The 24,786-nt window shown below is 36.4% G+C and overlaps 1 protein-coding gene across 2 annotated transcripts in view; it reads left to right on the top strand.

Moving 5' to 3' along the window:
* The window catches only part of GMPS (guanine monophosphate synthase), a 78,490-nt gene that overhangs the window by 29,766 nt on the left and 23,938 nt on the right, over nucleotides 1–24,786 (top strand). For both annotated transcript variants that reach the window (XM_015092578.4, XM_060394377.1), the window contains exons 3-8: nucleotides 2,010–2,124; nucleotides 9,039–9,136; nucleotides 11,450–11,553; nucleotides 21,105–21,298; nucleotides 21,615–21,780; nucleotides 23,803–23,954. In XM_015092578.4, the coding sequence (XP_014948064.1) occupies nucleotides 2,010–2,124; nucleotides 9,039–9,136; nucleotides 11,450–11,553; nucleotides 21,105–21,298; nucleotides 21,615–21,780; nucleotides 23,803–23,954 (829 nt within the window). The remainder of the gene's footprint in view (nucleotides 1–2,009; nucleotides 2,125–9,038; nucleotides 9,137–11,449; nucleotides 11,554–21,104; nucleotides 21,299–21,614; nucleotides 21,781–23,802; nucleotides 23,955–24,786) is intronic.

Genomic DNA, 24,786 nt, shown 5'->3' with positions numbered 1-24,786 from the left:
TATCTGGAATGCCTTGAGACTTACTGGGCCTTATAATTGCAAGTTGTTTCAAAATAATAGCAGGGTAGAAATAGAAAACTCAGAAAGAGTGATTAGCTCTTCTCAAGCTTATTGAGATAAGAATTTTCATAATTGGCTTAAATGCTGCTTGAGTTTTATCCTTGACTAAGTCCATTGCTTTTTCTTTTTAATAGTATTAAGAATGTTATAGCAGATTAATGAGGGATGCTGGGCAGTCCCATGGTGGTTATCATTTATAAAACTAAATATAACATACTGAAATTCTAGAGATCTTGGTTATTAAATATATTTTACAGAGTTTTAGCTTCTGCATTTTTAAGGAGCTAGGTTGCATATCTACCCTTAGGGATAGCCCATTCCCCTTTAAAATTGTTATCTTAAAGGGATGTCACATTTATCATCTTGAGTAAGTAGATTGTCTTCAGTCTGTTTGCAAGAGATAAGCTAACAAACATAATGTATACCAAGATTCATGTTACCAATATAAAGTTCAAAGAGTAGGGCTTTTGTGCTCACTCAGATTATTATATATATATTTTTTAAGTTGAGTAATTTTCATGATTTATATTATTTTATTGGATGTATTACAAGTCTGTCATTTTAGTTTATGTTTTTACATAGCAGGCAGCCACTAATTATAAGTGGATCGTAATCCAGATTTGTTTGTAAGTAGAGTTTGGTTGGAATGCATTTTCCTTTAGAAATATGGACTTCCAAAGTGACTCAGTGGTAAAGAATCCACCTGCCAATGCAGGATACTTGGATTTGATCCCTGGGTTGGGAAGATCCTCTGGAGAAGGAAATGGCAACCCACCCCAGTATTCTTGGCTGGGAAATCCCACGGACAGAGGAACCTGGCTGGCTACAGTCCACGGGCCAGGCCCCAGAAGAGTCCGACAGGACTTAGTGCCCAAGCAACAGCGCCATGCCTGGACTGGACAAGTGGGCTCGTGTGGCAAACTGGAGAGCCCAAGTAATCTGAAGGTGCACGTCTTTCTGGGATTCCAGTTATCCGTAGCCACGTTAGAGTGAAAGTCCAGTGTTAGCAGATTTTTTTCCTAAAGAAAATATAAACATCTGAATATTTATGTAAAAACCATAATATTAAAGTGTTCCAAAATTTTTTGATTGAACGAGGAGGACCAAAGTTACCTGTATCAGAAGCCAGCCTCATTTTTCAGCTTCCTTTATACAAATAGTCTGTTCCCAAGTTAACCCATAGAATGCTCTATAAATTCTAATTTATAGAATACTGACTTGGGTTCTGAGAGCAGGGCATATGAGGCAGGTCATGTTAGCTCTTACTTCTGGGTCTCAGGTGAAATTGTTGGGAATATTGGTCAGGTTTTAAACAGGCAAAATTAGGTAATTCTTCACATTTTCTGATATTCTTTATTGTAGAGTATTTTGCTCTACATAATCCAGAACCTTCATAATACTTTTACTTGTCCTTCTGTGTAACTGCTTTACTCCTTAACCTCTCAGAAGACGTGTATTTTCACCTTCTGCCTTGAGAATTCTCATTTACGTCCTCCACTGATGAGGAAAACAAAACAAATTCAGGCTTACCTTCATAGATGGAGACATTGGTTTTATATATTTGGGAAGTTTGTGCTTATTAACAAGAGACTGTTGAATTGGTTAGCTTTCCCATATTGCAATAAAATAGAGTAAAAATAGCTGTGTAGGGGATTCCCGGTCAGTCCAGTGCTTGAGACTTCCAGTGCAGGCGGGATGGAGCATGGATTCAATCTCTGATTGGGGAACTAAGATCCCGAATGCCGCACAGTCCAAAAAAGAAAAGAATTAAGCTGTGTAGGAGACTATTAATTAGCTGTGATAAAATCTGGATCTGCTGTGGCATACTGAAAACATAACAAAATCTGAGTCTGTATTGAGTTTCCCTCAGAGGTACAAGCAAGAGAGGGCATAGACCTTGTATAAAAATTAACAGAGATTCTTCATTACTGTCTTCTTTAAATCCACAGTGCTATTATCATCTCTGGAGGGCCTAATTCTGTGTATGCAGAAGATGCTCCCTGGTTTGATCCAGCAATATTCACGATTGGCAAGCCTGTTCTTGGAATTTGCTATGGCATGCAGGTACATACATCTGTGAATTTGCCTTAAAAGTTACTTTGTTCTGCTTGTGACTCCTACTGTTTTAGTGTTTTCTGTCTTTAGAGCATTTAGGATATTTAGTTGTATGAGAGAATTTGTTCATATTACAAGTGTTTATGAATTGCCACACTACTATGGCAAAACTGATTTGAGTGAGGATTTTCAAAAGAGCAACTATATGTATTACTGCTTACAACAAAACCTTGTCCATTATAAAAAAAAAAAGGTAGGCATTTAAATATACATAAAAGTTGAAGTAGTAGTTCAGAGAGAGCTCCTTTATACATTTACTCAATTCCCTAATTATAACATTTTTAACCATTTTGAGAGTAATTTGCAAACATGATGTTCTGTTACTTGTTGTATCCTAAGTACTAGAATTCTGTCTTACATAACCACAGTATGGTTATCAAAATCAGGAAGTTAACATTGACTTGGTGTTCACGTCTGATCCACAGACTCTGTTAACATTTCACAGGCTCATCAGTGTCTCTTAAAATCATGAATTTAATCTAGACCACGTGTTGTGTATTTAGTTGTCATGTTTCTTTACATTCCTTTAGTTTAGAATCATTCCTCAGTCTTTCCTTCTCTTTCATGACCTTGCCAATTAAAAAAAAAAGGACATTCCAGTTACCTTGTAGAATAGTCTTCAGTTTGGGTTTGTTTGACGTTTCCTCTTTGTTAGATTCAGGTTATGTGTTTTCGGCAGGAGTAGCACAGGAGTAATGCTGTGCTCGCGCTTCCCTGGTGGCTCAGTGGGAAAGAATCCCCTGCAATGCAGGAGACCCCGGCTTCGATCCCTGGGCTGGGAAGATCCCCTTGGGAAGGAAGTGGCAACCCACTCCAGTATTCTTGCCTGGGAAATCCCATGGACAGAGGGGCCTGGCATGGGGTTGCAAAAGTGTCATATATGCCTTTGCAACTAAACAACAGCAAATGCTGTGCTCTTCGCAGCATCTCACTAGAAGGCTGCTGCTGCTGCTAAGTTGCTTCAGTTGTGTCCAACTCTGTGCGGCCCCGTAGATGGCAGGCCACCAGGCTCCCTTGTCCCTGGGATTCTCGAGGCAAGAACACTGGAGCGGGTTGCCATATGTCAATTAATACTGTGATAGGTGGTGTTCCTTTAGATTATTTGATTAAAATGGTGTTTGCCAAGTGTCTTCAGTGTAATGTAAATTAAGTGTATGTAAGGGAGTGGCCAAGATAGTGGAATAGGAAAACCCTGAGCTCACCTTCTCTCTTGGGCACAGGCATCCTGTGCCAGGAAAATGAGCCCCCAGAACATTTGGCTTTGAAGGCCAGTGAGACTTACTTTTGGGAGAGACAAAGGGTTGTGGGAAATAGCGATTCCTTTCTTAAACGGCACCCACAAAATCTTCCATGCTCCAAGACCTAGGGCAGATGCAGTAATTTGAAAGGAGACTGGGCAGACTCATCGACTGATCTTACAGAGTCTCCTGCAGGGGCAGAAGGCGACTGGAGCTCACCCTAGGGACGTGGATGCTTGTGGTGGCCATTTGTGACGCTCCTTCTGCCGCGAGGACACGGCTGCTGGTGCCATTTTTGTGTCCTCCTCATTTTAGAAAGTGAGCAAAACAGCACAGTATCTTTTTTTAAACAGTCTGGTTGAAACCTCTGTACTGATATGAATAATGCTCAGAGGGAATCTGTTCAAAAGTTAGAAAGTGAACAGACCAATATATTTTCTTCTAGCTATCTCTGGAGCTTTCAGTAAAGGAAGGAAATATAAATCAGTGTTCATGTAAGAATGTGAATATTTTTATTTCTATTCTTATTGCAGGGCAGAATATTAGAAATTGCTGGTCTGCAAAACAGCTTTAGTTGATTTTGTTTCTTTCTAATTGTTATGATTTTCCATTATATTTTCCATTATAACATAAAGAAGAGTCTCACAGGATATTTTTTTAGGACTCACTTAAATATGCAGGTCAGGAAGCAACAGTTAGAACTGGACGTGGAACAACAGACTGGTTCCAAATAGGAAGAGTACGTCAAGGCTGTATACTGTCACCCTGCTTATTTAACTTATATGCAGAGTACATCATGAGAAACACTGGGCTGGAAGAAGCACAAGCTAGAATCAAGATTGCTAGGAGAAATATCAATCACCTCAGATATGCAGATGACATCACCCTTATGGCAGAAAGTGAAGAGGAACTAAAAAGCCTCTTGATGAAAGTGAAAGAGGAGAGTGAAAAAGTTGGCTTAAAGCTCAACATTCAGAAAACGAAAATCATGGCATCTGGTCCCATTACTTCATGGCAAATAGATAGAGAAACAGTGGAAACAGTGTCAGACTTTATTTTCTTGGGCTCCCAAATCACTGCAGATGGTGACTGCAGCCATGAAATTAAAAGATGCTTACTCCTTACTTTGCCAACAAATGTCCGTCTAGTCAAAGCTATGGTTTTTCCAGTGGTCATGTATGGATGTGAGAGTTGGACTGTGAAGAAAGCTGAGCACCGAAGAATTGATGCTTTTGAACTGTGGTGTTGGAGAAGACTTCCTGAGAGTCCTTTGGACTGCAAGGAGATCCAGCCAGTCCATTCTGAAGGAGATCAACCTTGGGATTTCTTTGGAAGGAATGATGCTAAAGCTGAAACTCCAGTACTTCGGCCACCTCATGCAAAGAGTTGACTCATTGGAAAAGACTCTGATGCTGGGAGGGATTGGGGGCAGGAGGAAAAGGGGATGACAGAGGATGAGATGGCTGGATGGCATCACCGACTCGATGGACGTGAGTCTGAGTGAACTCCGGGAGTTGGTGATGGACAGGGACGCCTGGTGTGTTGCGATTCATGGGGTCACAAAGAGTCAGACTCGACTGAGTGACTGTACTGAACTGAACTGAACTTGAGTGAAATAGGTGTGAAATATGCTCCTTTAATATAAAATGATTGTGGCCACTTGTCCATTTTGCCAGTACCCCCTTATAATTGTAAGGCCACATTTTCTGTCATTCAGGATGGATCTTATGGTAGCCAGAGCCAGGTCTGTTTATGTTAAATGCATAAAAAAGTTGCCTACTGCTTTCATAGGAGGATAATGGAATAGAATGATCTTGTTCCTTTGGGCAGAAATTATCTTTCTATGAAATGCTGATATAAATAATGCCTCAAAGCTAATGTGCAGTTTGCAAAGGACTAACATTTCCTAGAGACTCCTGATTGGGTAATGTTAGCACCGAAGGCCTCCCTCTAGTGTATACCTTTGCCCCCTCCATGGTAGTCTGAAATATTATGTACTATCTTTTCCCCTTAACTCTTGAGTCTTAACTGATTGCTTCCTGGTAATTCTTTGCTTTGGAAGAAAAAAGTTTGTCCTGCTCCTTACAGTGTTTATTTCTATTATGATTTATCCGTCACTCAGCATAAGAAATATAATACTAGTAAAACTTTTGAAACTCTCTTTGTACTTTTTTCCAATCCACACTGTTCTATCTTCCAGCAAGAGGTAAGTAACACTTTCACTGAATTGTTATTCACTCCCTTTCTTTTCTTTATAGATTTATACACATTGTATTTCTAGATAATATATTATCTAGTTTTGTTTATTGATCTTCATGTAAGTGAAATTATGCTTTGTGTAGTTTCATTTTTGGTTTTGAAAGTCACTAATTTTAAGTTATTTTCACTACTGAAATTATTGTTTGAATGTAGTGATACATTCAAGTATATCACAAATAGTGATACATTGGACTATTAGCGTTGCTGTTCTTTTCCCAAGTTTTTGCAATTACAGATGCTGCCATGAATATTTTTTGATTTTGGTATTGTACATACACAAAATTTTCTCTAAGCTAACCATTAGTTGAAATGCTGAGTCTCAACTTCACTAAGAACTATTTGCCCCCAGTATACCTTCCCACAGCAGTATGTAAAAATTCCTTTTGCTCTATATCCCTGCAGGCCTTGACAAGGTTAGATTTTTTTTTCAATTTGCCTAGCCGAAGAGGTGTTAAATGACATGGTGTAGTCGTAATGGTCATTTTCCTTATTTTAAGATTCATGGATTTATTTGCCATTAGTCATTAGTGTCTGGTTTGCTGTAAAAGATTAGTCATGATTTTTGCACATTTTGGTTGAATTTTTAAAATTGTTTTTATATATGCTAGATGCTAAACTTTTGCCAGTTATGTATATTGCATATACCTTCTAGATTCTGACTTCTCTCTTCACTATAGTTTCATTTTTTTAAAGAAACATCTTTATTACAAGCATTTGGTTTCTGTATATACTCTCACACAGACTTTGTTAAATTTTTTGTTGGGAGAATTTCCTTTCATTTCCCCCTCCCAAATCTAAGATTTATTTTGAAATCTTGACATACAAGATAGATAAAAGGGGAGCTGACCCAATTGCAGTGGTAAACCTGCTAGACCTACAGGGCTTTTGTTGTTTGAGGCATTTAGGACCTCAAGGTTATCACGAATCCAAAGCGAAAGCCATTTCCTTAAGTTAATATAGAATATTAAAACAAAATTTTAACCAAGTAGAGTGTTCTGCTTTACATAAAGTTATTCCCTCCCCACTCTGCCACACACAGACACTTAGCTGATCCTTCAGTTCCTTGTATTTTCACTTGTACCTAGCATACATGCATACATAAGTCAGAAGTCAAGAATAAACATGAAAGCCTTCTGAACAGGTGAGATAGCTCTAAATTTTGCTGCAAGCCTTTGGTTTTATAAAAACCTTTAATTTAGACTTTGTGGAGTTTTAAATTGTGTTGTGTTCCAGCAGCTTTGGTTAGCTTGATCACTCAGCTGTCTTTTGATTAAGAACTGGAAATTTAGAGGAGGCAGAGGCACACAAGGTTCATTTGGTATATAGAGGAAAACATTCGTTTTTTCGTTCAGCAAATTGAATGACTGTTCTGGGCTACATACTTAGCTAGGCCACTGGTACTGTGACCAGACCTGAAGACATGATGGGGAGAGAACATGCTAATTCTACATTGCTAATCACACTAGCTTGAATGGCTTGAGTAGAGAATAATGGGAAATATGAGAAGTGGAGTTAGATAGAGGCAGTGCATTGAAAAGTCTTTGTTCAGTATACGGGACTTGGACTTTATCCTGTAGACAAGGGGGGTCAGCAAATTACAGCCTGTTGCCAAAGCTGGCCACCGCCTGTTTTTTGTATGACCAGCAAGCTAAGAATGGTTCTTATGATTTAAAGTGATTTTTATGGTTGGAGTTGAAAAACATTTTTAAAAAAGAATTGTATGCTGTGACATGTGAAAATGAAATGAAATTCAAATTTCAGTGTCCATAAATAAAGTTTATTGGAACACCATCATATCCATTCCTTTAAATATCTGTGGTTCCTTCTGTGCTTCAACGACAAGAATTGAATAGTTGCTTCAGAAACAGTAGGGCCTACAAAAACTAAAATACTTACTCTCTGGTCCTTTACAGGAAAAATATGCTAACCCAAATATAGATAATATCCATTAAGAATTTAATCATGGACTAACACAGTCATATTTATATTTTTTCGGAGAAGGCAATGGCATCCCACTCCAGTACTCTTGCCTGGAAAATCCCATGGATGGAGGAGCCTGGAAGGCTGCAGTCCATGGGGTCGCTGAGGGTCGGACACGACTGAGTGACTTCACTTTCACTTTTCACTTTTCACTTTCATGCATTGGAGAAGGAAATGGGAATCCACTCCAGTGTTCTTGCCTGGAGAATCCCAGGGAGGGGGGAGCCTGGTGGGCTGCTGTCTATGGGGTCGCACAGAGTCAGACACGACTGAAGCGACTTAGCAGTAGCAGCAGCAGCTGACATTCATAGATCTCTGGAAGGTGGGCACGACTAGAGGCAAGGGGACTGATTAGACTGTGGCAGTGTTTCTTAAACTATGTGTTTGTTAAGATGCTGCCGAAAGTGTTTTACGTATGAGTCTTTACTTTAGGAAGTACTGGGTTAAACGGTTTAGGAGGTGTTTTTTTTTGTTTTTTATTTAACTGCTGGACTTCCTGCAAACCTTTACTGCAGGAAGTTTTATAGTGAATGTCTAACAGGAGAATGTAGAGGGCAGCATTTGCTGATGCATATTTGAAGAATATGCCATTGTGCATTCCAAGAATGAACACATATTTAGCCCTCTGCCTGTTTTTCTGTTGGGTGCTGGGTACACCTACATCGTGTATTATTGTGGCAGATGTGACACCTGTTGTGGAGCAGACATATGAAGATGGGTTGTATTGATTTTATCAATGCAGATTTAATGTTCCTAAAAATCCTATGTGTATCTGTTTTGTGTTAGAAGAGTTTAGGCGTATGTAAATGATGAAGATTGACACAGAAGGGTCAGACTGGAGAGACTAGTTAAAATAAAAGTCTGTAGGTGAATGGGATTTGAACAAATTAAAGACCAGATTATATTGCTTATCCCATCTCCACAGCACAGCCTTCTGTAGACTGACTGTTCCTTTGGGGCCAAAGATTAAACAGTTTGGAGGAATTTATAGCTGCTAGTTTTAATATCAACTAGGTACTTTCTGAGTTCAAAGAGTGTTTTTAAATGCTTTAAAAATTAAACTCAGATATTAAAGAAATCCTTATCTTTTAAAAAGAAATCCTTATTTTTAACAGATGAATTACAGTATGCTAAATGGAAAATTTGCCAGTGTTTAATAAAAACTAACATCAGATCAAATTCCTAATGTAATGTAACTATTCCTTTTAAGAACTAGATAATTATATATAATAACAACAAGTAATTTACAGTTAGCAAACTTCCTTTATTTTGGAGGCACAAACATAACAGCTATCCTAAGAACAAGAAATATAAATTTTTAGTGTAAGAAATTGGGTAATTTTCTTTTGAATTATATTAACATCAATTTATTTTCTCTTGGAACAGATGATGAATAAGGTATTTGGAGGTACTGTGCACAAAAAAAGTGTTAGAGAAGATGGAGTCTTCAGTATTAGTGTGGATAACACATGTTCCTTATTCAGGTATGATAGATATTTTTATATCAATAAGAATGTTAGAGGAGTAACTTAAAGCTGGGAATGTTATCTTCAAAATCGGAGATTCTGTAATTCTTGGACGAAATTAAGGCCACTGCATTGGCCAAAGGTATTGTCATATTTGTTTTCCAATTGAGTGTCAAGACATAAGAGGATAGTGGTGATGCTAATTAGGAATAAGAAAAGCACTTAATGACAGAATTGAAAAGCACTTGCGCAGTCTTAAACCCCTATTTAAACCCCTATTTGGGATTGCAGATGGTGATGCCAACATTTGTAGTTTTCCCTTTTCACTTTTTAGCAGAGCATGATTATAAATGTTAGTATGACAGATATGGCAGATAATGCTTTAAACTGACTGCATTTGTACACATCTTCCTCTGCCATATTCTTTCTCTGGGTGCTTAACTAGCTACCCATTTGCTGGCGTTATTACTAAATATGTGTTGCACTGTTTGTACTGAGCATAACTGTATTTCGTGTACTGTCTTTTTAATATAGTGAATGTATTAATTGATTTTATTGCTGGTTGATAATAGTTTAGGTATATTTAACTCTAATGTATTTAAAGATTGGTGAATGAGCTGTTCATTAGCTTCCTAGAATCATTTATCTTCTGCTTTACAAAAAACCAGGTGAGTTTTCATTCAGCTTCCTGAAAGACCAGAAAACTTAAATTTTAGTCACTTGCTTTCTTTCTTTGGGTTTTCCCATGTTTTGGGTATAACCCACTTAGGTGAACAGTTGATAGTTACTCACTTTCTTTTGAAATAGACTTCATTTTTCTTTAAAAATCACATTTATCCCTAACTGCATTAAATCTATAAAACGTAGGCTGGTGTCAGTTAATTTGCATGGGTAGTTTTTATTATCATTTCTTGTAACTGTGCTAATTATCTTTATAGATTTGTTTTATTAACATATATTCTTACATCCTCCATAGAGTTGTACCTAAATTCTTAATGGATAGTGTTCTCCAAATTGGACAAATCAGTTTTAAAATCCAAGTTAAGACCTTTTGTCTAAAATGGAGCTATCCCAGTTTTTACACAAAACTGGCTGTGGCTGGCTTTTCTTTAATATTGGAAAGAGCAAGAATATCAGTATTCAGAGATCCTCATTTTCAAAATGATATTAATAAAAAGCAGCAGTTGCTGAAAAAAATTTTATGAACTGAACCTACTCATTGCCAAAATACATTTTTGAAATGCATTTCTTGTTCTCCTTTATAATGGAGAGGTGTTGCTTACATTCATCTGAATCTCAAGTGACAGATTCTTGAGAATGACTTCAGGAATCTTGCTGGTTAGAATGTGATACTACAAGAGACTTTAAATGTAAAGATCTGGTTAAGATTTGAAGTTTTTCTGTCTTGACAGTTCTAAAATCCTGGTACTCAATTACAGCCTACACTAATCCTAAATAACAGTGGACAGTGATGACAGTAACAACAACCCCAAAACAGCCTTTTGGTTTTAATGTACTTAATCTTCTTGCTTTATTTTTTAATCTTCTTGCCTTAGTCTTAATTTTTGTTTCTTAATATTATTTAATACAAAGTCCTTGTTCAAATTTTTTCATAATGTAACAAATATCTTTTTATAAAATTGGTTCGTTTACATCAAGGTCCAAAGAAAGTCCACACAGTTGATTTGATAAATATTACTTACATCTGTTTTAAACCATGCCATTAATTACTTCTGTTCTTAAGATTAATTCCAGTAGAGATATAATTTTGAAACCATGATAGCCTCTTGAAACTGTGTGTGTGGTTATACCACCAGCTTTATATTTAGTTTCAGTTTTTATGGATTGCCTTTTCCTGGTATTTATTATTGTTATTGGCTTTATAATGAATAGAGTAAATTAAAGTCTAGCAGTGTTGTGCTGTTACCTGCTTTCTCTGTTTTCTTGATTTACGCATAGAAGCTAGTAATTTTTAAAGCAAAAAACTACCAGTTATAAGATGAATTAAGTTCTAGGAATCTAATGTAAAGCGTGATGACTACAGTTAACAACACTGTATTGTATATTTGAAAGTTGCTAAGAGAATAGAACCTAAATGTTCTTACCTCACACAAAAAATGGTAATTCTGTGAGGTGGTAGATGTGTTAACTGAGTTAGTGGTAATCATTTCGCAGTATATAGGTGTATCAAATTATTACATTGTACACCTTAAACTTACAGTGTTACATGTCATTATATCTCAATAAAGCTAGAAAAAAATAAAGCAAAAGACTCCATTAATCGTGTCTAATAAAGCTATTTGTATATTGTTTTATTTTTTATTTACTTAGGGGTCTTCAGAAAGAAGAAATTGTTTTACTTACCCATGGAGATAGTGTAGACAAAGTAGCTGATGGATTCAAGGTTGTGGCACGTTCTGGGAACATTGTAGCTGGTAAAACTTCTAAAACTTTTGCACATTTTCTTTTTAAAAGTTTATCTGAAAAGTTTATAAACATATGTTTCTGTATGTGATACTGTTTTTGATGTTTAATTTTTTTTAAAGATACTGTGTCATAAGGTCAGTTGTTAATTCATGAAGGATATTTAATATTAGAAGGATTATCTAGAAGTCACTAGTTTGCTCTGAAATACGTTTAAAATTGTTCACTCTACTATGCTTTTCAAACATAAATATATTATAACTCGGGAAAATTTTGAGAACCATTTACCTCTCTAGCATGCTGTATTCATAGTTGCCCTTTTAAAAAATGTCTCTTTTAGGTATAGATAAGGCATGTATCTTGGATGTCTATAAAACATCAGACTAAGCATTCAGAATATTGCTCTGAACCAGGGTAACCTGTGGTCAAATCCAGCCTACAGACTGTTTTTTGTATGTTCAGGAACTAAGAATGCTTTTTATATTATTTAAGGGTTATAATAAATGACAGGGACTGTATGCATACCTCTCACCAAGCTTAGTTTATAACATCCAGCCCTTTGTAGGAAGTTTGCCAGTTCATGCTCTAAACAATCTTTTGTTCTATTTTTCTTGAAGAGGAGTTGATTTTCTGGCAGTTCATCATTTTTTTTACTTGCTTACTTGAATAATTGTAAATAATCACCAGTAATCTTGGATATATGTAAAAGAGAAAAAGTGGAGTTATCATAAAGTTGTTCTTTGTTATGTTACACCTAAAATGTTGGGGAAAAAAAATTTGTCAAGGATAAATTGAATTGAGTATTCTACCTGCAGTTACTTAATGGATTATTGTATTGGCATAGGAATTATTAAGAATAGTTTGCTTTTTTGACAGGTTTCTATTTCTTATACAAGATCAACAGTGGTCGATGAGATTATATATTTTTATTCATTCAACAAATATTTGAGTACTGACATGTCCCAGGCACAGTTCTAGGTGCCAGTGAACAAAATGAACAATACCTCTGTTTAATGTTCTAGTTAGTGAGGCTGGGGCTGGGGGAGGGGTGGGACAGACAGTAACCAGACAATACAGAAAAAGTCAGTGCTTGACAGTGTTCGAATGCATTGAAAAAATAAAAAGATGAAAGTGTTTTAGAATGTGTGATTTGGACTGTTAATCTTTTAGATAGGATATTCAGAGATGGTGTTCCTATTAGATGATACTAGACATGGAGGAAGTAGGTGCTAAGCCCTTTTGGATATTTGGGGAAAGAGTACATAGCAGTACAGAATTACTGGGATGGGACCTTGTTTAAGGAACAGCAAGGAAACCACATGGGTAGAGCTGGGTAAGCATGGGGGCGTGTGGTAGAAGATAAGGTAGAGAGGCTGTTGGGAGCTAGAATCCCAGGACCTTTGAGGCCATTGTGAAAATGTTGGCTTTACTTATAGTGAGTGAAGATTTGAACAAAGGAGAGACATGATCTAATTTCAGGATTACCCTGGCTACAGAGGAGTAAAGAGACTGTTACATGTAGGAGCAGAGACCAGCTAGAAATAAGTTGTAGTAATCAGGAAAGGAGACTGTAAGGAGCAGAGTGGTAGATGAATAAACACTCAGGAGTGATTGGCTTCTCATATACATCTTGGACATATTTTGTTAGATTTATACCAAAATATTTCATTTGGGAGTGTTAATGTTAATTGTATTTATAATTTAAATTCCACTTGTTCATTGCCATATATGGTAAAGCTATGAACTTTTGTGTATTAACCTTCTGTCTGGCATCTCTATTGTACTCACTTATTAGTTCTAGGAATTTTTTGGTTGATTTTTTAAAATTTTATACATAGACACTCATGTCATCTGTGAACAAAGAGCATTTTATTTCCATTTCCCCCCAATCTGTATGTCTTTTATTTCCTTTTCTTGTCCTATTGCATTAACTGGGACTTCTGTTATGATGTTGAAAAGCAGTGGATAGAGGGAACACCCTTGCTTTGTTCCTGATCTTAGTGGAAAAGTTTTGAGTTTCTCATGGTTAAGTATGATGTTAGTTGTAGGTTTTCAGAAAATACTCTTTGTCAACTTGAAGTCCCCCTCTGATCCTAGTCTCCTGAGAGTTATTATCATGATTGAGTATTCGGATATATTTCATATACTTTTTCTGCATTTATTGATATGATCATATAATTTTTCTTCCTTAGCCTATTGATATGATGGATTATAGTAATTGACTCTTATTTCTGACAGAGGGATTTTGAAATATCTAATTGCAGTAGTGGATTCATGTATTTCTCCTTACAATTATATCTGTTTTTTCCTTACGTATTTTGATGCTTTCCTGCTAGGTGCTTATATATGAAGGATTATTATGTCTTTTTTAGGAATGGATTCCTTTATCATTATATGTATGCCCCTCTTTATCCCTGATAAATTTTCTTTTTTCTCTTTTTTTTCTTTTTAAATTATGAAAATACGATAACACATTTATAAGAGACTTGGAAAAATATAGAATGAAGTTATATATAGTTCTACCATACAAATATTTTTTAAGTAGATAAATTAAAATTTTTAGTTGCAGTATCAAAAGTCTCAAAAATTAAGAGTGAATATACAGAGAAGTAAAAGGATATAGTAGACCTGAAAAGCACCATGAACCAATTCAGCATAATTAAGATTTATACAATTTTTACACAACAGATATAAATTCTATTCCAAGTTCCCATAGACTGTAAAGTAGGAGACACTGGAACATATCCAGGGAATAAAACAAGGTTCAAAAATTTTGTGGTCTTAAGGTATTGAAATCATATAGAGTCTGTTCTCTTACCACTGTGGAATTGTGTTAGAAATCAGTATCAAAAGACATTTGAAAATAACTCACATGTTTTCAAGTGCAATATGACATTTACCAAGAGAGATCATTGGATCTAGCCATGAAAAGCCTCAAAAAAGTTGAAGACTGAAAAAACACAGGATGATTGCAAAGAGGAAAGCATTTATATGAGAAGTTAATCCTGGTAACTTTTCTTGGCTGAAGTCTACTCTGACACTGATGCATCCACTCGTGTTATCTTTTTATTTATTCTTGGCCATGCTGGGGCTTCGTTGTGGTGAATGAGCTTCTCATTGCAGAGAACATGGGCTCTAGGACACTTGGGCTCAGGGGTTGCAGCTCACAGGTTCTGGAGTGTGGGTTCGTTAGTTGTGGCGCACAGGCTTATTTGCCCATTGGTATATGGAATCTTCCCAAATGAAGGATTGAACCAATGTCCTCTTCATTGGCAGGTGAATTCTTAACCACTGGACCACCAGGAAGGTCTCTCATGCTATCTTTTAATTAGTATTATCGTGACATATCTTTCTCTGTCCATTTACTTTTGATCTGGGTTTTTATATTTAAAGTGGGTTTCTTGTAGACAATATATATAAATTATGTTTTCTTTCTTGATCCACTGTGACAGTCTGTCTTTTAATTGGTACATTTAGACTATTGGAGTTTAAAGGGATTGTTGATAGTGTTGGATTAATATCCATCAGATCTGTTGTTTTCTATTTATTGTCCTTGTTCTTTGTTCATATTATTTTTGTCTTTTTCTACCCTTTGTGCTTTTAATTGATCATTTTATATGGTCTGATTTTCTCTTCCTTTGCATGTCAGTTATATCTCTTTTTTTACATTTTCTAAGAAAAAGTTGCCCATGATTTTACAGTATACATTTGCAACTAACCCAAATTCACTTTCAAATAACACTGTACCATTTCACAGGTAGTGTACCTTATCATAGCAAAATAAACATGATTTTTTCCCTTGCATCTCTTGTACATTGCTGTCTTCATTTCACTTAAAAGTAAGCATGAATAATATGTCTCTATATAAGCATACATAATTATATCATTGTTGCTATTATTTTGAATGAAGTTATCTATTAGCTCAATTAGGAAGAAGAAAGTTTTTATTTTACTTCATTTATTCTTCCTCTGCTCTTTTTTATGTGGATCCAAGTTTCTGATCTTTATCATTTTCCTTCTCTCTAAAGAACTTCCTTTAACATTTCTTGCAGAGCCGCCTGTTGGCAACAGATGGTCTCAGGTTTTGTTTGTTTGAAACTTTTATATTTTTCCTGAACTTTTTGGAGGATAATTTCTCAAGGCACAGAATTCTAGGTTGATGGTTTTTTCCCCCCAACATTTTTTTAAAAATTAACTTTTTTAGCTTTATTGAGGTATAATCAGCAAAACTGTAAAATATTTGAAGTGTACAATGTGATGATTTGATAAAGTGAAGTTGCCCAGTCATGTCTGCCTCTTTGCGACCCCATGGACTGTAGCGTACCAGGCTCTTCTGTCCATGGGATTTTCCAGGCAAGAGTACTGCAGTGGGTTGCCATTTCCTTCTCCAGGGGATCTTCCCGAACCCAGGGATTGAACCCGGGTCTCCTGCATTGTAGGCAGATGCTTTACCATCTGAGCCACCAGGGAAGTCCTCTGATATACATTATGAAAAGATTTTTCCCCATTGAGTTAATTAACCCATCCATCAACTCACATACAGTTGATCTTGAACAACACAGTTTTGAACTGTGTGGGTCACCTTATATGTGGATTTTTTCACTAAATATGTGCTTCAGTACTACATGACCTGGGTTGGTTGAAACCGTGGATGTGGAACTGCAGATCCAGAAGCCTGACTGTAAAGTTATGCACAGATTTTTCACTGCACTGAGGGTAGGTAACTAACCCTTGAATTGTTCAAGGGTCAACTATAATTACTTTTTTGGGGGTAAGAACATTTAAATTCTGCTCTCTTAACACTGTATTGGATCACTGAAATTTGCTATCAGCTATAATGACCATATTTATTATACGTTAGGTCCTCAGACCTTATTCATCTTAAAATCAAGAATTTGTACCCTTTAACCATCTCTCCCTATTCCCCTTGTTCCCTCACCCCTAGGTCACCACGTTTGTACCTTCCATTTTTGATAGAGGTTGAATTGAATCTGTAGATTACTTTGGGTAGAACTGACTTTTTAAAAAATACCTTTTTTTTTTTTTTTTTATGTGGACCATTTTTAAAGTCTTTATTGAATTTGTTACAACATTATTTTTGGGTTTTTTTGGCCACAAGATGTATGTGGGATCTTATCTCCCTGACCAAGGATCAAAGCGGCACACACTTCCTACACTGAAAGGTGAAGTCTTGACTGCTGGACTGCCAGCAAAGTCCCTAGAATTGACATTTTAACAATATATTAGTAATTCACCTAATCCATGAACATGGAATATCTTTTTATTTGTGCCTTCTTCAGTTTCTTTCATCAAGGTCTTACAGTGTTATGTGTACAGATCTTTCACCTTTTTTGGTTAAATTTATTCCTAAGTGTTTCATTCTTTTTGAATTTGTTGATGGGAGTGTTTTCTTAATTTCTTCAGCTGATAGTTTGTTGTTACACAGTAGATTTATGAATGTTGATTATGTATCCTGCAATCTTGCTGAAATAATTAGTTCTAACAGCATTTTAGTAGCGTCTCTAGGTTTTTCTAGATCCAGTGTTGTGTCATCTGCAAATAGAGACAGTTTACTTATTACTTTTAATTTGGATAATTTTATTTCTTTTTCTGGCCTGACTGGTCTGGCTTGGACTTCCAGTACTTTGTTGAATTCTTGACTTGTTCAAGTACTTTGTTGAATTCTTGACTTGTTCCTGATCTTAGAGGAAAAGCTTTTCATCACTGAGTAGGTTAACTGTGGGCTCATTGTATATGGCCTTTATTATATTGAGGTATGTTCCTTCTGTACCCAGTTTGTTGAGAGTTTCTATCATGTGTGATGTTGAATTTTATCTGTTGCTTTTTCTGTGTCTATTGAGATGACCATATTATTTTTATCCTTCATTTCGTTAATATGGTATATCACATTGATTGGCAGATGTTAGACTATCCCTGCATCCCTGGAATAAATCCCACTTATTATGGTGTATGATCTTTTTAATGTATTGTATTTGATTTGCTGATATATTGCTGAGGATTTTTGCAACATGGTTTATCAGAGAAATTGGCCTATCATTTTCTTTTTTTGGTAGTCTTTTCTTGTCTGGCTGTTGTATCAGAATATTGCTAGTCTCATAGAATGTGTTTGGAAGTGTTCCTTCTGCTTCTATTTCTCATGAGTTGTTTATTAGTTCTTCTTTAAATGTTTGGTAGAACTCACTGGTAAAGGCATCTGGTTTTGCAACCTTTGGGGAGGTATTTGATTATTAATTCAATCTCCTTACTTAAAATGAGTCCATTCAGATTTTCTGTTGCTTCATGATTTAGTCTGGGTAAGTTACATGTTTCTAGGAATTTACTCATTTCTTCTAAAGTTTTTCAGTTTGTTGGTGTATAATTGTCCATAGTATTTGTGTGGTATCTGTTGTAATGTCTCCTTTTTCATTTCTAATTTTGAGTTCTCTCTTTTTCTTGGGAAGTCTGGCTAGAGGTTTATCTATCTTTTCAGAAAACTATCTCTTATTTTCATCTTTTTAAAAATCATCATTTGTCTGTTTATTTCTGCTCTGATCTTCATTAACTTTGGGCTTAGTTCCTCTTCTTTTTTCTAGTTCTTTGAAGTTATTAGGTTGTTTAAGGCCTGACCTTTTTTTGGATGTGGGCATTTATCTCTGTGAACTTCCCCCTTAGAATTGCTTTTGGCATATACTGTAAGTTTTGGTTGTTTGGTTTTCATTTTTCTTTGTCTCAAGATTTTAAAATTGCTCTCTTGGTTCCTTCTTTGACCTGTTAGTTTCTCAGGAGCATGTAGTTTAATTGTCACATATTTGTGAATTTTCCAGTTTTCTTCTTGTAATTTCTACTTCCACCATTGTGGTCAGAAAAGATACTTGATTATCATTTCAGTCTTCTTGAATTTAGTATGATTTGTTTTGTGGCCAAACGTGGTTTATTCTGGAGAATATTCCAACTCTGCTTGAGAAGAATACGTATTTCTTTCCGCATTTTACTTATTTCAGTCTATTCTCACTTCCCTGGTTTCCAGTCAATTGGTTGTATCAATAATTCTTATCTTTCCTCCTCTATAAGTGAGGCTTCCCCCCTCATCCCCCGCCCCCAGCTTCTTTCAAACTGTTTTTCCTTTGATTGTCTGTAGTTTGTAAATCATATGCCTAGGTGTAATTTTTTTTCTTTTTGTATTTATGCTGCTCAGTGTTTTCTGAGCTTCCTGGGTTAGTTTGGTGTCTTATATTAATTTCAGGGGAAATTCTCATTCATTATGGTTTTAAATATTCTGTTCCTCTTTCTCTTTCTTCTAGAAGATCCATTGTTTATGTTATTTGTACTTGTGTCACAGTTCCTGGATGTTCTGGTTTTTTTTTTTCGTTTTTTTTTTCCCCAGTGTTTTTTTTCTTTTCGGCTTTCAGTGTGAGCCATTTTTATTGAGTTATCTCCTAGCTTAGAGAGTATTTCTCAAGCCATGTCCAGTCTGTTGATAAGCTCATCAAAGACATTTGTTATAGTGTTTTTGATCCCTTGAATCATTTTGGTCCCTTGGAGAATTTCCAATTCTCTGCTTACATTGCCCGGTTCTTCTTGCATACTCTACTTTATCCATGTGAGCCCTTAGCTTCTTAATAATACTTATTTTAAATTCCCAAGCTGATAATTCCAATATCTCTGCAGTATCTGAGTCTCTTCTAACACTTGATCTATCTCTTCAAACCTATTTTTTCCCTTTTGGTGTCTCTTGTACTTTTTTCTTGCTAGCTTGACATGATGTACTGGGTACAAGGAATCGCTGTAGAAGGCAAGGTGTTGGGGAAAGGGAGAGTGTTCTGTGGCCTATGAGCAGGTCGCAGTCTTAGTGAACCTGTGGCTCTGGGCTGTAGATTTCAGGAGTGTTTTCAGTGTTTCCTGCTGTTAGATGGGACAGGAGGACTAGAATGGGCTAGGGTTGGGTGTTTTCTTTTCTCCCAAGTCAATTTGGTTCTGATAAAACCCTGTCATATTAGACTGGTTAAATAGTTTCTCCTGAGAATAGAAGCCTTATTAAGAAGAAAAGAATGGCTTGGTGTATTTCAAAATGTTTTCTTTTTCCCTCCCCTTTTGGAAGCACAAGGGGATTTTCCTCTAATATTCACTGTGAGAACTTAGTCAAGCTACTGGAGAGTGTGGGGATCCCAGATGACTGGGTCTTCCTGGACATTTTATCTCTCAGATTTGTCCATGCTGAGCCTCCAGTGATATCAATTATAGTTCAAGTTTCCCTACCTCAGCAGTGATGCCTATAGAGGTTTGCAATCATGGAGTTCTCCAGTAAGTTGTGATTCTCTGTATTTACCTGTCAGTCTCTCTAAGGGTATTTAATCAGCTTTTTACTTGTTAGAACATAGTGGTGTCTTCTAGCTTCTTACACATGCTGGACTGGAAACCAGAAGTTAGACTGGGTTCTGTTCTGTTTTGAAGGCAGAAACAAAGGATTTGCTCTGGAGTGGGAAGGAGAGAATAGAGTCCAATTTTAACTTCCAAGTGTTTCAGCCTGAGCAACGAGATGATGGTTTCTGTTTACCTGATGTGAAAGAATGAAGTAATTTGGGTTTGCATATTAAATTTAAGGTTTCTTATTAAACAATGAAATGAAGGTATGAATAGGCAGTTTTATGTATTTTTGAGTAGGACTGTAGAAGAGAAAACTGGACTAGAGGAATAAATTCAGGGGTATACCAACATATAGGTAACATTCAAGATCATGAGAGTTTGGAATCATTCAGCATGTATAGATGAGAAATTTAAGGACTGAATATTGGTTGACTTTCATGTGTAGAGATGGGTAAGATGAGGAACCAACAAAGAAGGTTCAGCATTAGACAGTGAAATAAGGAATGAACCAGGAGAGTGGTATCTGAGAAGCCAAGTAAAGAAAGTGTGAGCTTCCCTAGAAGAGGAGAATGAGTGTAAGTTTGGGAGTTTAACAAGCGTGATTTATCTACTTAGTTAGTTGGGGATACTGGCAAGTTTCTTGATATCTCAGAGCCATAGACAGCGGGTAGTGTTACATGTACATGTTAAACATCTAGCCTATTATCTGCTGCTTTGTAGATGATAATTTGTCAGAAGCCCATTAGTCAAGTAAGTGGAGTTATATTCATGGTTAATAGTATGCAAGAAAGAAACACTTAGGATATTCTGATAGCTTTAATGTATGAGGATTTTCTAATATAGAAAATTGGTAGCTGCACATTGCATGTTGAAGGCATATGAGACTGAGATCTAAAACTGAGTTACCCTTGCATTAAATAGACAAAATGATTGCAGTAACCTGGGTGGAGAACTGAGGATACTGTGAAGTGATGTCACAGCCATGTAGTTCATTAATTGCTATATGAAGGAAGACCTTATAAAGCCAGATCATGGCAATGTAGTTTTTATTTGAATTTTTTTTTTCCCATAGCTAAAAATCCACTCATTTGAATCAGTTTCCACATTTATGGAGGAAGAAATTGTGAGGAATTACTGTGGGTGCTGAGTATTTTCAATATGAAAAAAAAAATTATTTATGATTATTTTCTCTATAAAGGTATAGCAAATGAATCTAAAAAATTATATGGAGCCCAGTTCCACCCTGAAGTTGGCCTTACAGAAAATGGGAAAGTAATACTGAAGAATTTCCTCTACGATATAGCTGGGTGCAGTGGGACCTTCACTGTGCAGAACAGAGAAATTGAGTGCATTCGAGAGATCAAAGAGAGAGTGGGCACATCAAAAGTTTTGGTAAGCAGTTTACATCTGAAAGTCTAAAACTTTGTGCCAGTAATGTTAGACTCAAGGTTGACTTACTTAGCATAGCCCTTACATTTTGACTGGGTGATAGGTGTTTTTTGAGTTGCCCTGTTTCAGAGTGCTTTTTCAGTTACCATACATATTTTTAATACAAACCAGGGATTGAACCCGAGCCCTTAGCAGTGAGAGCATGGAGTCCTAACCACTGGACCACCAGGGAATTCCCCAGTGTTTTTAGGTAGTGATTTAAGCTCTTACCATCTTCGTGCTTATTTTACTCAATTTGACTTTTCATTTCACCCTGTAGGTTTTACTCAGTGGTGGAGTAGACTCAACAGTTTGTACAGCTTTGTTAAATCGTGCTTTGAACCAAGATCAAGTCATTGCTGTGCACATTGATAATGGCTTTATGAGAAAACGAGAAAGTCAGTCTGTTGAAGAGGGCCTCAAAAAGCTTGGAATTCAAGTCAAAGGTATTGATGAACTCCAGAAAATTTAACTTACGTATCAGGACTTGTTTAATCAAATCTAGCTTGTGATTAAATTAACCAAGTAAGAGTTTTCCCAGTAATCAAGTACAGTTTTCCCAGTAAGCTTATGGTTGAAATGTTTTTTATTTTTACATTGTAATTACTTCTGGTTCAAGAGGGGCCACAGTATACATTTTGAAAACTGATTACTCTTAATGTTATATATAGATGAATAAGTTACCATTTTCCAGCCACCATTCTGTTCTTTCTATTCATCTTCTTAGGCCTTAACTGCTTTTACATTTATGGATATCATCTGCACATTTATAAAAAAAAGATGTAAGCCATAGTTATCCTGAAATTAAATTAGTAGTTTAATGATATAAACTGTGTATTGACTTAATTGGAATTGATGCCAAAAAGTTGAGTGTAAAATGAAGACTTGTATAGTTAAACATGAAGTAAAAATGAGTCTATTTCTTTCTTCTTTGGATATATCACTAAAATAACAATACAGGCATAAAACAAGTGTAATGCCAGAAGGATGAGGAATAGAGAGGAGGTGATAATAGCAGTCTAACGGTTTCAACAAAATGTTGGAAAGTGGAAAGCAGATGGTTTATACAGGTTTTCTCTGATAACCTAATGAAGCTTAAATTTTAGGACTACTCACCAGCCAGGCCTTTCCCAAAATCTGGGAAATGACCCTATCAGTATCTTCTCATAGTTACACATGAAGTTTGAAGTAAGGTATTTTAATAATTTATAGTTAATTTACTTTGTCTTTCTCCTCTTTCTCTCTTTTGAGTGGTTTTGTAGTGGCTGCAGGCATTTGGGAATTACGCTAAGAAAACATCAAGTTGGGGATACATTTAGTTTGGATTTGGTGCTGTATTTGTGATTTGCAGTAGTTTCTGTGTATAGTGGGTAGTTTGTCTTAGCCCTCGGAGTATTGAGTGATTTGTTATTCCTTTTCTTGAAAGGGCCCTCCGAATTGTTTCGTTTCAGCCCCACAGAAACTTGCATCCATCTTTGTTAACTGAGGTGGTAGGATGGAGGACTCAGAACCTTGGGGAAGGGTTCCAGGAAGGAAGCCCAGCAAAAGGCAGGGCTTTGGGGAAGCTCAGGAGTTGGGAACACTGGCTGCCTCACAGGGCCTGCTCACTGGGTCAGCCTAGAACATGTTAGATCAAAGTCTGAGAAGCAGTTACTTTTCCCTTTAAACAGGAACACAGCTGCTGCTGTCCTTCATTAGAAGACCATGGATTTATTCTCTAGACTCAAGGCTAAACAAGAGAGGCTTTGGACTTGGGCATGTCAATACCAGGCATAGTTGAAGGTGGAAGGAAGATTGAATGTTAAAAACAGTAACATTAAGGAAAAGCCTTATGTACTGAATGATATTTCTTCCCCTCCACTGGCCACTTCCTCTGTGCAGGCTATCAGAATGCTAAGAAACAGGAAATTAGAGGTGTCTTATGTGGGTAATTGACCAGCTTGAGAGAAAGACCTACAAATTCAGTAAAGTGAAGTAGCCAGCTGCTTTGGCATCTTGTAGAGAAGCCTTTTTTTTTTTTTTTTTTTAAACTTTACTCTTTAAAAGGACAGCCAAGGATCGCTAAGAGTATGTTTTTAGACATTAGTTTTTCATGGGACTGGTCACTGCAGTTCCAAGGACTTTGATCCCTGTATATGTACCGCTGCTTTGACTCCCTTTGAGGGATTTTTCTTGTGGCTCTGGTGAAGCACTGAATAAGAGGGAAAGCAATTAGCATAATTTGTGATAATATGGTCCTAGATAGTAAAATGTCGCAGAATTCTCAAAGGAACAAAACTCAGTGAGTGCCCATATATGGACTCTGTTAGTCATAGATCATTCGTAGTTCTGGAATATGTAGGCAGTTTAAGGGGAGAATCAGAGGATCCATATAGGTTGGTTTTTTTTTTTTTTTTTTGTAGTTGATCTACTACTTACTATTTTCAAAAATCTGTTAGTTTAAAATATGCTTCTCTCCTCTTCCCCAGTGATAAATGCTGCTCATTCTTTCTACAATGGAACAACAACTCTACCAATATCAGATGAAGACAGGACTCCACGAAAGAGAATTAGCAAAACGTTAAATATGACTACAAGTCCTGAGGAGAAAAGAAAAATCATTGGGGATACTTTTGTTAAGGTACTTTTAAAATAGTCTCAGTGTGTGCCATTTTAAATGTGAATTTTAGTATTTTTTCCTTGTCATTATACCAAATAGTCAAATTTTGTGACTAATTTTGATTCTTTCTTTGGCTAAGAGTTTTACTGTGTTTTGCTATTACACTGAGTAATAGGAACTATTTTATGTTTTAAAAAATATGCATTTACATTGTCAGGCTGTTGTTTTAATTGCTTAAGAATAGATCTCTTTCCCAGCATCAGAGTCTTTTCCAGTGAGTCAGCTCTTCACATCAGGTGGCCAAAGTATTGGAGTTTCAGCTTCAACATCAGTCCTTCCAATGAATATTCACGGCTGATTTCCTCTAGGATGGACTGGTTAGATCTCCTTGCAGTCCAAGGGACTTTTCAAGAGTCTTCTCCAACACCACAGTTCAAAAGCATCAGTTCTTCAGCACTCAGCTTTCTTTATAGTCTAACTCCCACATCCATACATGATAGCTTTGACTAGACGGACCTTTGTTGACAAAGTAATGTCTCTGCTTTTTAATATGCTATCTAGGTTGGTCATAACTTTCCTTCCAAGGAGTAAGTATCTTTTAATTTCATGACTGCAATCACCATCTATAGTGATTTTGGAGCCCAGAAATAAAAAGTCAGCCACTGTTTCCCCATCTGTTTGTCATGAAGTGATGGGACCGGATGCCATGATCTTAGTTTTCTGAATATTGAGCTTTAAGCCGACTTTTTCACTCTCCTCTTTCACTTTCATCAAGAGGCTCTTTAGTTCTTCTTCACTTTCTGCCATAAGGGTGGTGTCATATGCATATCTGAGGTTATCGATATTTCTCCCA

The sequence above is a fragment of the Ovis aries genome, chromosome 1 (assembly GCF_016772045.2).
Source record: "Ovis aries strain OAR_USU_Benz2616 breed Rambouillet chromosome 1, ARS-UI_Ramb_v3.0, whole genome shotgun sequence".
Taxonomy (NCBI): Eukaryota; Metazoa; Chordata; class Mammalia; order Artiodactyla; family Bovidae; genus Ovis; species Ovis aries.
This window is presented reverse-complemented; position numbering and strand designations above follow the sequence as displayed.